At 41.9% G+C, this 14,367-nt stretch overlaps 2 protein-coding genes across 2 annotated transcripts in view; one reads left to right on the top strand and one right to left on the bottom strand.

Annotated features, from left to right (window-relative positions):
* The window catches only part of atg4d (autophagy related 4D, cysteine peptidase), a 125,906-nt gene that overhangs the window by 71,738 nt on the left and 39,801 nt on the right, over positions 1 to 14,367 (bottom strand). The window lies entirely within an intron of this gene.
* Positions 49 to 5,108, top strand: LOC116409817 (extended synaptotagmin-1-like). Its single transcript, XM_031899389.1, has 16 exons — positions 49 to 501; positions 1,031 to 1,072; positions 1,229 to 1,363; positions 1,452 to 1,525; positions 1,612 to 1,681; positions 1,760 to 1,849; positions 1,983 to 2,038; positions 2,243 to 2,363; positions 2,501 to 2,662; positions 2,752 to 2,834; positions 3,081 to 3,129; positions 3,221 to 3,310; positions 3,391 to 3,495; positions 3,626 to 3,697; positions 3,989 to 4,642; positions 4,895 to 5,108. The coding sequence occupies exons 1-15, from the start codon at positions 220 to 222 to the stop codon at positions 4,118 to 4,120; spliced, it is 1,563 nt and encodes a 520-aa protein (XP_031755249.1). The 5' UTR covers positions 49 to 219; the 3' UTR covers positions 4,121 to 4,642; positions 4,895 to 5,108.

The raw sequence follows: 14,367 nt of genomic DNA, 5'->3' as shown, positions 1-14,367 counted from the left end.
ACTGTAACTGCTCAGCCCCCCCCCCCCCCCACCATCTCCTCAGCCATTGTGATGTCATCGCTTGTACTTGCTTATCTTAACCACAATCTCCTGATCCATTGTAACCACAGCAACTGCATTGTGATGTCACCGAACACAGTTTGAGCAGCTGTCAGTTGGCCTGTGGTCATTTTGAGTGAAGCAGTCAAGGTAGAAGGAGCTTGCTCCCGAAGCCCTGAAATGCTCTACTTAATTCCTATTATTTTTTCAATTTTTCTATTTTCAATTGTATTTTCCACTATGTCTGATCAAACCCGATCGACTAGTTTTTCTTTTTCCAAATGTATCCTGTTCCTATTATGGGGATATTTTGGAGGATACTCAGGCCTGAGGTTTTTTTACGTAGCTGTCGGTTTAGGTGTGTGGTACTGGTACAAGTACAAATACAGAAAGCCGACAGCCCAGGTCCCAGTAATGAAGACTGAGGAGAAAGCCAAGCAACAGGCAAAGGCCCCACCAAAGGTACGGCTCCCCCATTACTGATAATGTTTCATTAATAAAACAGGGACCAATAGTAACTAATTCTTTAGCAACGGGGTAGTTTCACCTTATATAATGTCCCCTCAACTTTTCAAATTTTTAAATATTAATTGACTCTTTAAAATGGGAGTCACTGACCCCCAGCAGCCAAAAGTAATTGCTCTCTCAGGCTACAATTGTATTATTTTGGTTCATGTTTATTAGTTATCTTTCTATTTAGACCTCCACTTTTCATATCCCTGTCTCTCATGCATACCAAAGCTAGTTATATATATATATATATAAAATACCCAAAGAACAAAAATGTAAAATTAAAAAAAGACCAATTGCAAATAGTTCTAATACCACTCGGTGTGTTAAAGAGACCCAGTGATTCGGTAACTCAGATATCATTGGCACAACTTTATAAAATAAGATCAACAAAGGGAAGATTTTATACAGTACAAATGTGACTCTCTGAGTGCAATAATGGGACCGGGTGATTAATATTCTTCTCTCTCTGAATCTGCAGGTTCAGGACGACCAATTTGAAAATGTCAGGTGCCTGACAGTGGTAAGTGCTGTGCTTCATACTGTTCCACTGGGTGCTCCCATATGGGCGCTTTGTGTATCTGGGTATGTGGGTGCCATTTGGGTGCCATTAGTTTGAGAGCTGGCTGAACTCCAGCCTTACAATAACCTGACCGCTTTTCCCTTATCCCCCCGGCAGATGATGGAGAATATGTGGCCTTACCTCAGGAAGTACGTGGCGAAGTTCCTTAAGGAGAAGATTCAGCCCAAATTGCGTTCCCGCAATAAATATTTGAAACATTGTTCGTTCATGGAAATTGATTTGGGCACAAAAGTAAGTATCCCCCTACTTGTATTTAGATTCTCTCTTGCTTAGAGATCTCCCACCAAACACATTCTAACCCCCCCATGTAACCGTTCAGCCTCCAGAAGTGAATCGCATGAGAGTCGAATCAGATGTCGAGAAAAAGCAGATTATCATGGATCTCCAAATCAGGTAAATGTTGTCTCTTTCCCAGCCTGTGTATAACCCTCTCTTCCATATTCCTTCCCAGTCACTGACCATTTGCCCTTTATTTATAGTTATAATGCTCCAGTGAAGGTGATTATTGGATTATACGAACATGCTATAGCCAGAGTGAATACTATAAAGGTAAGTGACCCTGCTTGTCTGTGCCTCTCTTCCCTGTTTCCCTTGAACATATAATCATTGTCATGTCTCCTCTGACAGCTGGAAGGAACGTTCCGGATAGTCCTTGCCCCGCTGATGGGAAACGTACCCATAGTTGGAGCAATGACATTTTATTTCCCTCAACGACCGGTAAGTCACTCATTTATGGATCTGGTTAGTGCAAATCTGTATAAAATCAGTTACCTTATGTAGAGGTTATATTTTGGGATGTACCATTCTGGTCTGTTCTAACCCAATAACGGAATTCTCCCTTTTTATACAGGATTTGCACCTAGAATGGACGGGACTCACCAGTCTACTTAATATTTCTGGTGTTCAGTAAGTGGTGCCATCTTGGCTGTATTTATATACTGATCCTCTGCCCGTCCTTTCCCACCTCTCCCTGTGGGACTTTCCCTAAATGTCTTTAGTACTAATGTCATTGTCCCTTATCCCTCTCTTATTCCCTTTCCCTGTATATTTCCCTTCTTTTGTACAATGATGTCCCTTATTCATCTCCTTCTCTCTCTCTGTCCCTTGTAGGTCTCTGACCCAAAAAAAGGTTGTGGATAAAATTGCAAATTTCTTGGTTTCGCCAAAACATATAACCAAGCGTATAACATCAAAATTTGATATAATGGAGCTACGCTTTAAAGAGCGCAAGGTAAGGGCCCGGTATTTCTCTCTCAGGACTGTGCGTCTGTGTCCCCTTCTCTTCCCCTGTACATTGAGAGTCTATGGGGATGTGACTTGTCCCACTGGGTTTATATTCTGTACTCTGACATTTTGTTTTGCTTGCAGAACGCACTTCGAATCAACGTGTTGGAAGCGAGGAATCTTGTCGCTAAAGACTTTATTACAAAGAAATCGGACCCGTTTGTTGTTGTACACGGAGGAGGCAAGACTTTCAAAACAAGGGTGATTTCTAAAAACTTGAACCCACAATGGAACCAGACTTTTGAGGTATTAAACTGGAATCATTTACGTTTCTGTGCCACATACAGTAGCTCTCTCTTCATATAATGTAACCTCATTGTATGTTTTATCCCCAGATATTATTCTCAGAACTGCCAGGGCAGGAGATTACATTTGAAGTTTTCGACAGAGATGAGGCAAGAGATGACCCAATGGGAAGGTGAGTATATCTCTTTATATCGATATAATAATATAAATAATATAGGTCACCCTGTTATACCAATAGGCACATGTACAGCTACTGAGATATAAAGTTTATAATAATTTGTTATAAACAGTCAGAATCCATTGGACTAAAACTATTCATAGTGCCTGACAGATTATTATTCAGTCCGTTAATCTATATTGCTATAAAATGATGCAGCCAATTCGGCTTCAATAACTGGACTCATTTTCCTTTTTGCAGCTGTAAGATTGCGGTTTCCCAGGTCCTGGAAAGGAAATCGATTAATAAGGTAAGTGCCCCCCTCCCGTGCTGATGCACTGTATTAACCAATCACTGATTCCCACGGATGGTGTAACTTACGCTTCTCTCTCCCCCTGCAGTGGTTCCGACTGGAGAATGTACAGTCTGGGGATCTCCATATTAAGGTGGAGACTCTCCAACTTCTATCAGACCCTGCACAGCTGAATAAGGTAAAGTCCGTTTTTCTGGCTGCTTGGGGAAAGGTCGGGGTGTTTTGCCCTTCGGTGCAGCTAATTTAATTGTTTTGCAGGTGTTGAAGCTGAACAAAGAAATTCAGCCACCCAAGAGTGAGGAGCTCTCTTCAGCAGTGCTCTATGCAGTTATCCAGAAAGCCAGAAGTCTGCCGGTGATACGGGTGAGTCAGAAGTTACGCACTTAATATTATTCCACCTATTATAGGCACATATCTTCTTATTTAATCTCTCATTCTCCAGTTCCATTCCCTGTATACATTTTTATTAATCGCATCTGTTCTTCTCTAACAGCCGAAGAAAAGCCTATTGAATCCGCTGGCCAAACTGCAGGTTACTGTCGGAGAGACAGTGAAGAAGAGCGGGGTAAGTACAGATATAACTGTGTCCAACCACAAAAAGGCCATTGTCTTAAGGGTTTTTGCTTCAGGTCATGAACTGGGAGGGGTATTAAGTAGGACTTAGCACTTCCTGCACCATATAGAGAGTAAAGCAGGAACATATATAGGAACATATAGCCAATCACAGAGCTGGCTGGACTGGGATATACACAAATACACAAGATCCCTGATAAAGCACCAATAATAATGAGCAGGCAGGTACTTTTCTTTAACTCCAGTTCTCATTTATTAATCTCTCTGATTGTTCTATTCCCAGGGTAAAAAGAATAACGGAGAGCCAGAGTGGAAAAAGAGGATGCAGATCCTAATAAAGAATCCACTTGGTGAGAAAATGAAGCTAAAGGTGAGTAGAAATGTCCTTTCCTTATTGGATCCGTCACTCCTGTAGATCTAGATTAGGGGCAAGGTCTTGTAGATCTAGAATGGGGGTAAAGTCCTGTAGATCTAGAATGGGGGCAAGGTCCTGTAGATATAGATTAGGGGCAAGGTCCTGTAGATCTAGAATGGGGGCATGGTCCTGTAGATCTAGATTGGGGGCAAGGTCCTGTGGATCTAGAATGGGGGCAAGGTCCTGTAGATCTAGATTGGGGGCAAGGTCCTCTAGATCTAGAATGGGGGCAAGGTCCTGTAAATCTAGATTGGGGGCAAGGACCTGTAGATCTAGAATGGGGGCAAGGTCCTGTAGATCTAGATTGGGGGCTGCTGGTTCTGTGTTTCTCTGTCACTTTCCTTTCTGGGTCACTTACAAGCAATATTTTTACAGGTACGGAATGAGAACAATAAAGTTCTGGGAAGTCTCTCTGTTCCCCTGTCTAACATCATGGCTGCCAAGGACATGACTATTGAGGACTGGTTCCCCCTGAAGTCCAAATCGAAGAACAGTGAGGTTCTGATGAAGCTGCAGCTGAGGGTGAGTGGAGTTTAGTGGGTTTAACATCTGTGCTAGAATATTTCCAAGGTTCTAGATTTGAATGGACATTGGGATAATACTAATATTATACTAATAATATTATATTGAAGAAAGTACATAATACTAATTAGGGCTCATTACATGGGAGGATAAGATGTAGCATAAGATTACACGATAGCACTTGGGAAATTGTCTTTTTTTCTCTGCCACAAGTTTTCTTTATGCATCACTGATTGTCGTTTCTTCCCTCAGATTTTGGCCCCTCGCACTTTTCGTGTGACGCCATAGAAGAGCTTGGAACCCACATTCCAACGAAAGTCCAACGAAAGTCCTTGACCAAAACCGTTAAGCTCTGATTGTTCTGTGCCACTAGACCTGGCACAAACACAGGGCACTGAAGAGGATGAAGGAGGAGGAAGAGGAGGATTAGGGCACTGAGGAGGATGAAGGAGGAGGAAGAGGAGGATTAGGGCACTGAGGAGGATGAAGGAGGAGGAAGAGGAGGATTAGGGCACTGAGGAGGATGAAGGAGGAGGAAGAGGAGGATTTTATTATAAAAGAAAGAAAAGTGACTCTCCCAAGCCTTGTGGTGAAGGAGGGTCTGAAGACCGTTGCCCTGATGTGCCTTCTAGATGGGGATAAAGGGACCCTCCCTAGCCTTGCGGCGAAGGAGGGTCTGAAGACCGTTGCCCTGATGTGCCTTCTAGATGGGGATAAAGGGACTCTCCCTAGCCTTGCGGCGAAGGAGGGTCTGAAGACCGTTGCCCTGATGTGCCTTCTAGATGGGGATAAAGGGACTCTCCCTAGCCTTGCGGCGAAGGAGGGTCTGAAGACCGTTGCCCTGATGTGCCTTCTAGATGGGGATAAAGGGACTCTCCCTAGCCTTGCGGCGAAGGAGGGTCTGAAGACCGTTGCCCATGATGTGCCTTCTAGATGGGGATAAAGTCACTCTCCGTAGACTCAATCCAATTGTTCTTTATCAATAAAGTGCCCTTGTATTAAAACTTAGGCTTTGTCAATTAAAAAAACACTGCAAGTGGTAGAAACATTTAAAACGTTTAATAGAAACTATTGTACTTTTAGGGAACTTAGCGCAATCCCTCTCGTGCAGATATATTTATTGCTTAACCATCGTGTTCCAGAATCCGCATTCCTAACTCTCTGAACGTTCTACCAATGTAGAGCTTGGGTCAGCTGTTTCCAGCTTCACATCTATAGTATGGAAAGGCCAACTTGGGTCGGTACCTTCTATGGGTTATTAACCTGGACAAAGGGGGATGCGTGATGATGGCGTTGGTGCCTCACTGACATCATTATGCAAACCGCTGACATCATCATGAGACGTCTTTCCCATGATGATGTTGGGGAAGGGATTATTCGTCCGGCAGACACAATTCAGAGGATTTCTAAAGGTGGCTATACACGCTAGGCAAGGTCGCCAAGTGAGCAGATCTTCTCCTGATATCCCCACTTACGGGTGGGCGATATCGGGCTAATTAAGGCTAATTCGGTTGTTTGGCCCTGGGGCCGAACAGTTGAATTAGAACGACACGTATAGGTGGAATTGCATCAACGAGCCAATACGGTCCCCGATCCAACTAAATTTTTTAACCTGCCCGATCGATATCAGCCCGATTTCAGGCCAGATATCGGTCGGGCAGGCCAGTCGGTAGTGCCCATACATGGCAGATAAGCTGCCGAATTGGTCTAAGGGACCCATATTGGCAGCTACAATTGGCCCGTGTATGGCCACCTTAACTGGATTTCAGAATGTTGAAAACCAGGCAGAAGGTTTTGATCTGGAGAGCCCCTTGAAAAACCAGGTTGTCTGGGTCAAAATCAGACAGGTGGCAACCCCAGACCCAAATGTTGGATACAGGCAGCGTTTTGCTCACAATAATGGCTATGAACCAATGTGTCCCTTAACCCTTTTACTGCCAGCCATTTTGGTCAAAGCGGAACTTGTATTGCCAGACAGTTTTTGAACATTTTGCACTGTTTCACTTTAGGGGCCTTTCCTCGGGGGGACTTTTAGTTTACCAAGGAAAACAATATATCGTTTTTTTCAGAACAACCTAAGCTTTCAAAATATGGTAGAATTTTTGTGTAATTCCAATTCTGTAACAAGATATAGGCTTCTAAATGTCTAAAAATGCAAAAAAAATCAAATTTTCCATAATATAATCACACATACTAGAAACAAAAATTATTTTATGCACGAATATACAACTGATTTGGAAAGTCCCATGTCTCCTGAACGTGCCAATACCAAATATATATAGTTTTATGGAGATTTCTCACTTGTATAGGTCAAAAACTCCCAGCAGTACACTACCAAATTCCCAAAGCACTGCTCCAAAAAAACTGCATACTTTGGATTTCAAGGCCAAAATTCCACTAACAGAAGGTTTATCCCAGAAAATTGTACATTTTTGGAAAGAACAGATTCTGGGGAATACAGAATAGGCACAACTGTCTGTCTACTCCAAACTATCAAGTCGCAATGCTTTCCTAAAGTTATTGGTTTTTATCAAAATTTGTGATTTTTTTTAAAAATCGCTTCAAAGCTTCTAGTCTATAGTATCTTATCTCCTACAGGTCATAAAGTAACCAAATAAAACACCCTAAATATGAATGCCTGGGGTCCACTGAACAGTTTGATGCCCAATATGTATAGGTTTACCTAAGTATGTGGCATGTAGGGGCCCCAATGTGAACATACCCCATATGAACTGTCATTTCTGTCATTTCAGCTTCTGCAAAATCAACACATTTACATCATTATATGTGGGATGAAGCTAGTAAAAAGTACGCTCACCCCAGAAAGTCATATATTTTTGGAAAGTACACATTCCCCCGAATCTAAAATGGGTACCCATGTCTTTCTACTCCAAAGTACCAAGCCGCACAGCTTTTCTAAAGTTAGCAATTTTGATGACATTTCCAAAAATCCCCTCAAAGCTTCCACTTTGAAGCATCTTATCTCCCACATAGCATTAGGTACCAAGATAAAACACCCTGAATTTGAACGCCAGGGGTCCACTGAACAGTTTGATGCCCAATATGTATAGGTTTACCTAAGTATGTGGCATGTAGGGGCCCCAATGTGAACATACCCCCATATGAACTGTCATTTCTGTCATTTCAGCTCCTGCAAAATCAACACATTTACATTATTATATGTGGGATAAAGCTACAAAAAAGTACGCTCACCCCAGAAAGTCATATATTTTTGGAAAGTACACATTCCCCCGAATCTAAAATGGGTACCCATGTCTTTCTACTCCAAAGTACCAAGCCGCACAGCTTTTCTTAAGTTAGCAATTTTGATGACATTTCCAAAAATCCCCTCAAAGCTTCCAATTTGAAGCATCTTATCTCCCACATAGCATTAGGTACCAAGATAAAACACCCTGAATTTGAACACCAGGGGTCCACTGAACAGTTTGATGCCCAATATGTATAGGTTTACCCAAGTATGTGGCATGTAGGGGCCCGAATGTGAACATACCCCCATATATACTGTCATTTCTGTCATTTCAGCTTCTGCAAAATCAACACATTTACATCATTATATGTGGGATAAAGCTAGTAAAAAGTATGCTCACCCCAGAAAGTCATATATTTTTGGAAAGTACACATTCCCCCGAATCTAAAATGGGTACCTATGTCTTTCTACTCCAAAGTACCAAGCCGCACAGCTTTTCTAAAGTTAGCAATTTTGATGACATTTCCAAAAATCCCCTCAAAGCTTCCACTTTGAAGCATCTTATCTCCCACATAGCATTAGGTACCAAGATAAAACACCCTGAATTTGAACGCCAGGGGTCCACTAAACAGTTTGATGCCCAATATGTATAGGTTTACCTAAGTATGTGGCATGTAGGGGCCCCAATGTGAACATACCCCCATATGAACTGTCATTTCTGTCATTTCAGCTCCTGCAAAATCAACACATTTACATTATTATATGTGGGATAAAGCTACAAAAAAGTACGCTCACCCCAGAAAGTCATATATTTTTGGAAAGTACACATTCCCCCGAATCTAAAATGGGTACCCATGTCTTTCTACTCCAAAGTACCAAGCCGCACAGCTTTTCTAAAGTTAGCAATTTTGATGACATTTCCAAAAATCCCCTCAAAGCTTCCAATTTGAAGCATCTTATCTCCCACATAGCATTAGGTACCAAGATAAAACACCCTGAATTTGAACACCAGGGGTCCACTGAACAGTTTGATGCCCAATATGTATAGGTTTACCCAAGTATGTGGCATGTAGGGGCCCGAATGTGAACATACCCCCATATATACTGTCATTTCTGTCATTTCAGCTCCTGCAAAATCAACACATTTACATCATTATATGTGAGATAAAGCTACAAAAAAGTACGCTCACCCCAGAAAGCCATATATTTTTGGAAAGTACACATTCCCCCGAATCTAAAATGGGTACCCATGTCTTTCTACTCCAAAGTACCAAGCCGCACAGCTTTTCTAAAGTTAGCAATTTTGATGACATTTCCAAAAATCCCCTCAAAGCTTCCACTTTGAAGCATCTTATCTCCCACATAGCATTAGGTACCAAGATAAAACACCCTGAATTTGAACGCCAGGGGTCCACTGAACAGTTTGATGCCCAATATGTATAGGTTTACCTAAGTATGTGGCATGTAGGGGCCCCAATGTGAACATACCCCCATATATACTGTCATTTCTGTCATTTCAGCTCCTGCAAAATCAACACATTTACATCATTATATGTGGGATAAAGCTACAAAAAAGTACGCTCACCCCAGAAAGTCATATATTTTTGGAAAGTACACATTCCCCCGAATCTAAAATGGGTACCCATGTCTTTCTACTCCAAAGTACCAAGCCGCACAGCTTTTCTAAAGTTAGCAATTTTGATGACATTTCCAAAAATCCCCTCAAAGCTTCCACTTTGCAGCATCTTATCTCCCACATAGCATTAGGTACCAAGATAAAACACCCTGAATTTGAACACCAGGGGTCCACTGAACAGTTTGATGCCCAATATGTATAGGTTTACCCAAGTATGTGGCATGTAGGGGCCCGAATGTGAACATACCCCCATATATACTGTCATTTCTGTCATTTCAGCTCCTGCAAAATCAACACATTTACATCATTATATGTGAGATAAAGCTACAAAAAAGTACGCTCACCCCAGAAAGCCATATATTTTTGGAAAGTACACATTCCCCCGAATCTAAAATGGGTACCCATGTCTTTCTACTCCAAAGTACCAAGCCGCACAGCTTTTCTAAAGTTAGCAATTTTGATGACATTTCCAAAAATCCCCTCAAAGCTTCCATTTTGAAGCATCTTATCTCCCACATAGCATTAGGTACCAAGATAAAACACCCTGAATTTGAACGCCAGGGGTCCACTGAACAGTTTGATGCCCAATATGTATAGGTTTACCTAAGTATGTGGCATGTAGGGGCCCCAATGTGAACATACCCCCATTTATACTGTCATTTCTGTCATTTCAGCTCATGCAAAATCAACACATTTACATCATTATATGTGGGATAAAGCTACAAAAAAGTACGCTCACCCCAGAAAGTCATATATTTTTGGAAAGTACACATTCCCCCGAATCTAAAATGGGTACCCATGTCTTTCTACTCCAAAGTACCAAGCCGCACAGCTTTTCTAAAGTTAGCAATTTTGATGACATTTCCAAAAATCCCCTCAAAGCTTCCACTTTGCAGCATCTTATCTCCCACATAGTGTTAGGTACCAAGATAAAACACCCTAAATTTGAACGCCAGGGGTCCACTGAACAGTTTGATGCCCAATATGTATAGGTTTACCTAAGTATGTGGCATGTAGGGGCCCCAATGGGAACATACCCCCATATGATCTATCATTTCAGCTCCTGCAAAATCAACACATTTACATCCTTTATGTGGGATAATGCTACAAAAAAAGTACATTCACCCCAGAAAGCCATATATTTTTGGAAAATACACATCCCCCCGAATCTATAATGGGTAAATATTTCTTATTGCTACAAAGTACCAAGCTGTAAAGCTTTCCTAAGTTTGCAGATTTATATGACATTTTCGAAAATCGCATAAAAATGTTGCAATTTGCCGCATTTATCTCTCACAATTTCTTGATAAAGATCAGATAAAGACAAATCACCCCAAAAAGGAACACCGGAGGTCTACTGAACAGTTTGATGCCCAATATGCATAGATATACCAAAGTCTGCGGTATGTACTGAACCCAAAATGAAAATAGCGCATAAGGATTTCTCGCCTGCCAGCTCAGCTTTTGCACACAGAGCCCCCTGTCAGTGTATTATGTGCCAAAACTTCCCCTAACCATACAGTGACCCCCACAAAACCATATATTTTTGGAAAGTACACATTCTGACAAATCCAACAAGGGTAAAGAGTCCTTTCTACACCAAAGTACCAATCTGCAGAGCTTTCCTAAAGTTATTGGTTTTTATGACATTTCAGAAAATCGCCTAAAAATGTTGCAATTTGTCGCATTTATCTCACACAATTTCTTGCGTACAAAGGCAAGTCACCCCAAATAGGAACACCAGAGGCCTACTGAACAGTTTGATGCCCAATATGCATAGATATACCAAAGTCTGCAGTATGTACTGAACCCTAAATGAAAATAGCGCATAAGGATTTCTCGCCTGCCAGCTCAGCTTTTGCACACAGAGCCCCCTGTCAGTGTATTATGTGCCAAAACTTCCCCTAACTATACAGAGAACCCCACAAAACCATATATTTTTGGAAAGTACACATTCTGACAAATCCAACAAAGGTAAAGAGTCCTTTCTACACCAAAGTACCAAGCCGCAAAGCTTTCCTAAAGTTATCGGTTTTTATGACATTTCAGAAAATCGCCTAAAAATGTTGCAATTTGCCGCATTTATCTCACACAATTTCTTGCGTACAAAGGCAAGTCACCCCAAATAGGAACACCAGAGGCCTACTGAACAGTTTGATGCCCAATATGCATAGATATACCAAAGTCTGCGGTATGTACTGAACCCTAAATGAAAATAGCGCATAAGGATTTCTCGCCTGCCAGCTCAGCTTTTGCACACAGAGCCCCCTGTCAGTGTATTATGTGCCAAAACTTCCCCTAACTATACAGATCCCCCACAAAACCATATATTTTTGGAAAGTACACATTCTGACAAATCCAACAAGGGTAAAGAGTCCTTTCTACACCAAAGTACCAATCTGCAGAGCTTTCCTAAAGTTATTGGTTTTTATGACATTTCAGAAAATTGCCTAAAAATGTTGCAATTTGTCGTATTTATCTCACACAATTTCTTGCGTACAAAGGCAAGTCACCCCAAATAGGAACACCAGAGGCCTACTGAACAGTTTGATGCCCAATATGCATAGATATACCAAAGTCTGCAGTATGTACTGAACCCTAAATGAAAATAGCGCATAAGGATTTCTCGCCTGCCAGCTCAGCTTTTGCACACAGAGCCCCCTGTCAGTGTATTATGTGCCAAAACTTCCCCTAACTATACAGAGACCCCCACAAAACCATATATTTTTGGAAAGTACACATTCTGACAAATCCAACAAGGGTAAAGAGTCCTTTCTACACCAAAGTACCAAGCCGCAAAGCTTTCCTAAAGTTATCGGTTTTTATGAGATTTCAGAAAATCGCCTAAAAATGTTGCAATTTGCCGCATTTATCTCACACAATTTCTTGCGTACAAAGGCAAGTCACTCCAAATAGGAACACCAGAGGCCTACTGAACAGTTTGATGCCCAATATGCATAGATATACCAAAGTCTGCGGTATGTACTGAACCCTAAATGAAAATAGCGCATAAGGATTTCTCGCCTGCCAGCTCAGCTTTTGCACACAGAGCCCCGTCAGTGTATTATGTGCAGTAACCCCCCCTAACTATACAGTGACCCCCAGAAAACCATATATTTTTGGAAAGTACACATTCTGATGAATTCAAAATAGGTAAAGTTATTTTTGTACACCAAAGTTACACCTGGCAAAGCTACGCTAAAAACAGATCAGGAACACTTATATAGGGATAAAATGTGATAAAACCACAAAAATTGTGCAAATCAGTGAAACAACAAAATAAGTTACATGACAGTGTAATTAGTGGCCAGAATATCTGATCCAATAGTTACGCTGTCAAAATAAACAGTTTTTAGGTAAAAGAAAATAAAAACAAAGTGGTAATATGAAAAAAAAAAAAAAAAAAAGCAAAACAAAAAAAACCCAAAGTGTTTGTGTATACATGTGTGTACATGTGTAAAAGTTGTGTGATAGTGTGTAAGTGTGTATATGAGTGTAAATAAGTGTATAAAAGTGTGAAAAATGAAAAAAAAAAAAAAAAAAAAAAATGCTAAAATGTGTGCTGTAAGTGTGTGTAAATGTATGTAAGTGTGTATAAATGTATGTAAATGTGTGTATAAGTGTGTAAAAGTGTGTAAATGCAATAAAAAAAAAAAGTCCTTACCTGTTCCTGAAGACCGATCGCCTCCTTCGTCATTTGGGCCGGCGCTGGGGGAGAGGGAGGAAGCAGGAAGCAGCAGATGCGATGCGATCGCATCTGCTGCTTCCTGGAGGGTCCTGCGAGCGATCGGTTCGCAGGACCCTGATGACAGCCCCCCTGGCACATTGCCCAGGGGGGCTGTCATTGTTAGAAGCCCTCTGCAGCGGCGGCACATGCCGCCGCTGCAGAGGGCAGCGCTTAAACGCCAACGACGTATGAGACACGTCGTTGGCGTTTAAGCCCTTTTACTGCCAGCACGTATGCCATACGTGCTTGGCAGTAAAAGAGTTAAGGTCCCCATACACAGCTGATTTCTGCTGCCAATATCAGTCCTTTAGAAATTGGCTCAGTTCGTTGGTGGGGTCCTCATTCTGACGGCGTCTATGCCCACTGTTTTAATTCAATTTTTTGGCCCCCTAGGTGGGCATATTGGGAGAAGATCTGCTCGTTTGGGGACCTCGCCAACAGTGTATGGCCACCTTTAGTCTCGCTGACTCTCTGGCAGAACAGTTCGGTGTTTGGGCACTTCCTTTAGGTCTGGGACCCCCAATGTCTCTTTATAATTACGTGAATTTTTCACCATTGATTATTGAACGTACCATTGCATCTGATTTCTTTCTTATTTTATCTACCCACAGCCCCACCCTATCCTCTCTGAGAGGCCTTTGATTGGCTGCTTTCAGCCATTTTTTGGGGTATCCCCTATGTTTAAATCTTTTCTGTAAATATTTTGCTCTTTAATTGGCACATCCATCTGATCAAAGCAATTTCTTTCTTAACATCAGCTGTTCTATTCAAATCCCTTGCTACAGAGGCAGTTCTGGGCCCAGCCGGCCAAGTGCCCAAGGCAACCCGCCGGCCAGACTGCCCACCCTGTTGTGTGAGTGCGCATTAATGGTCATGTGTAAACAAGTGTAGCCACGCTGAAGAAGAAGGGGGGGTAATGCGACTAGGGCAAGGGGTAGGCGAGAGAGGCACGTGCCTAGCACCCCCCTCAATGTTGCACCCTAATTCCTAATCCTAATTCCAGCCCTGACACCCAGTGAGAATCCGCAGAGGCTGCTGGCAAGGGCCCGGTATAGGTTCTGCTCTGTATCACCGGTCTGACACCGGCAAGGAACAGTAACACCAAAAAAATGAAACAAGATCAAAGTAATTACTATATTATGTACTGTTGCCCT

This window comes from Xenopus tropicalis, chromosome 3, assembly GCF_000004195.4.
Source record: "Xenopus tropicalis strain Nigerian chromosome 3, UCB_Xtro_10.0, whole genome shotgun sequence".
In the NCBI taxonomy this organism is placed as follows: domain Eukaryota; kingdom Metazoa; phylum Chordata; class Amphibia; order Anura; family Pipidae; genus Xenopus; species Xenopus tropicalis.
Note: the sequence above shows the minus strand (reverse complement) of the source record. Positions and strands in the feature narration are given on the sequence as shown.

What these genes read in the sequence shown, in the direction of transcription:
- LOC116409817 (XM_031899389.1), top strand. Translation starts at nt 220, where the DNA reads ATGCTCTACTTAATTCCTATTATTTTTTCAATTTTTCTATTTTCAATT. An exon ending in AGGCAAAGGCCCCACCAAAG is followed by an intron (nt 502 to 1,030) that starts GTACGGCTCCCC and finishes CTGAATCTGCAG; the next exon opens with GTTCAGGACGACCAATTTGA. An exon ending in CCAGAGTGAATACTATAAAG is followed by an intron (nt 1,682 to 1,759) that starts GTAAGTGACCCT and finishes CTCCTCTGACAG; the next exon opens with CTGGAAGGAACGTTCCGGAT.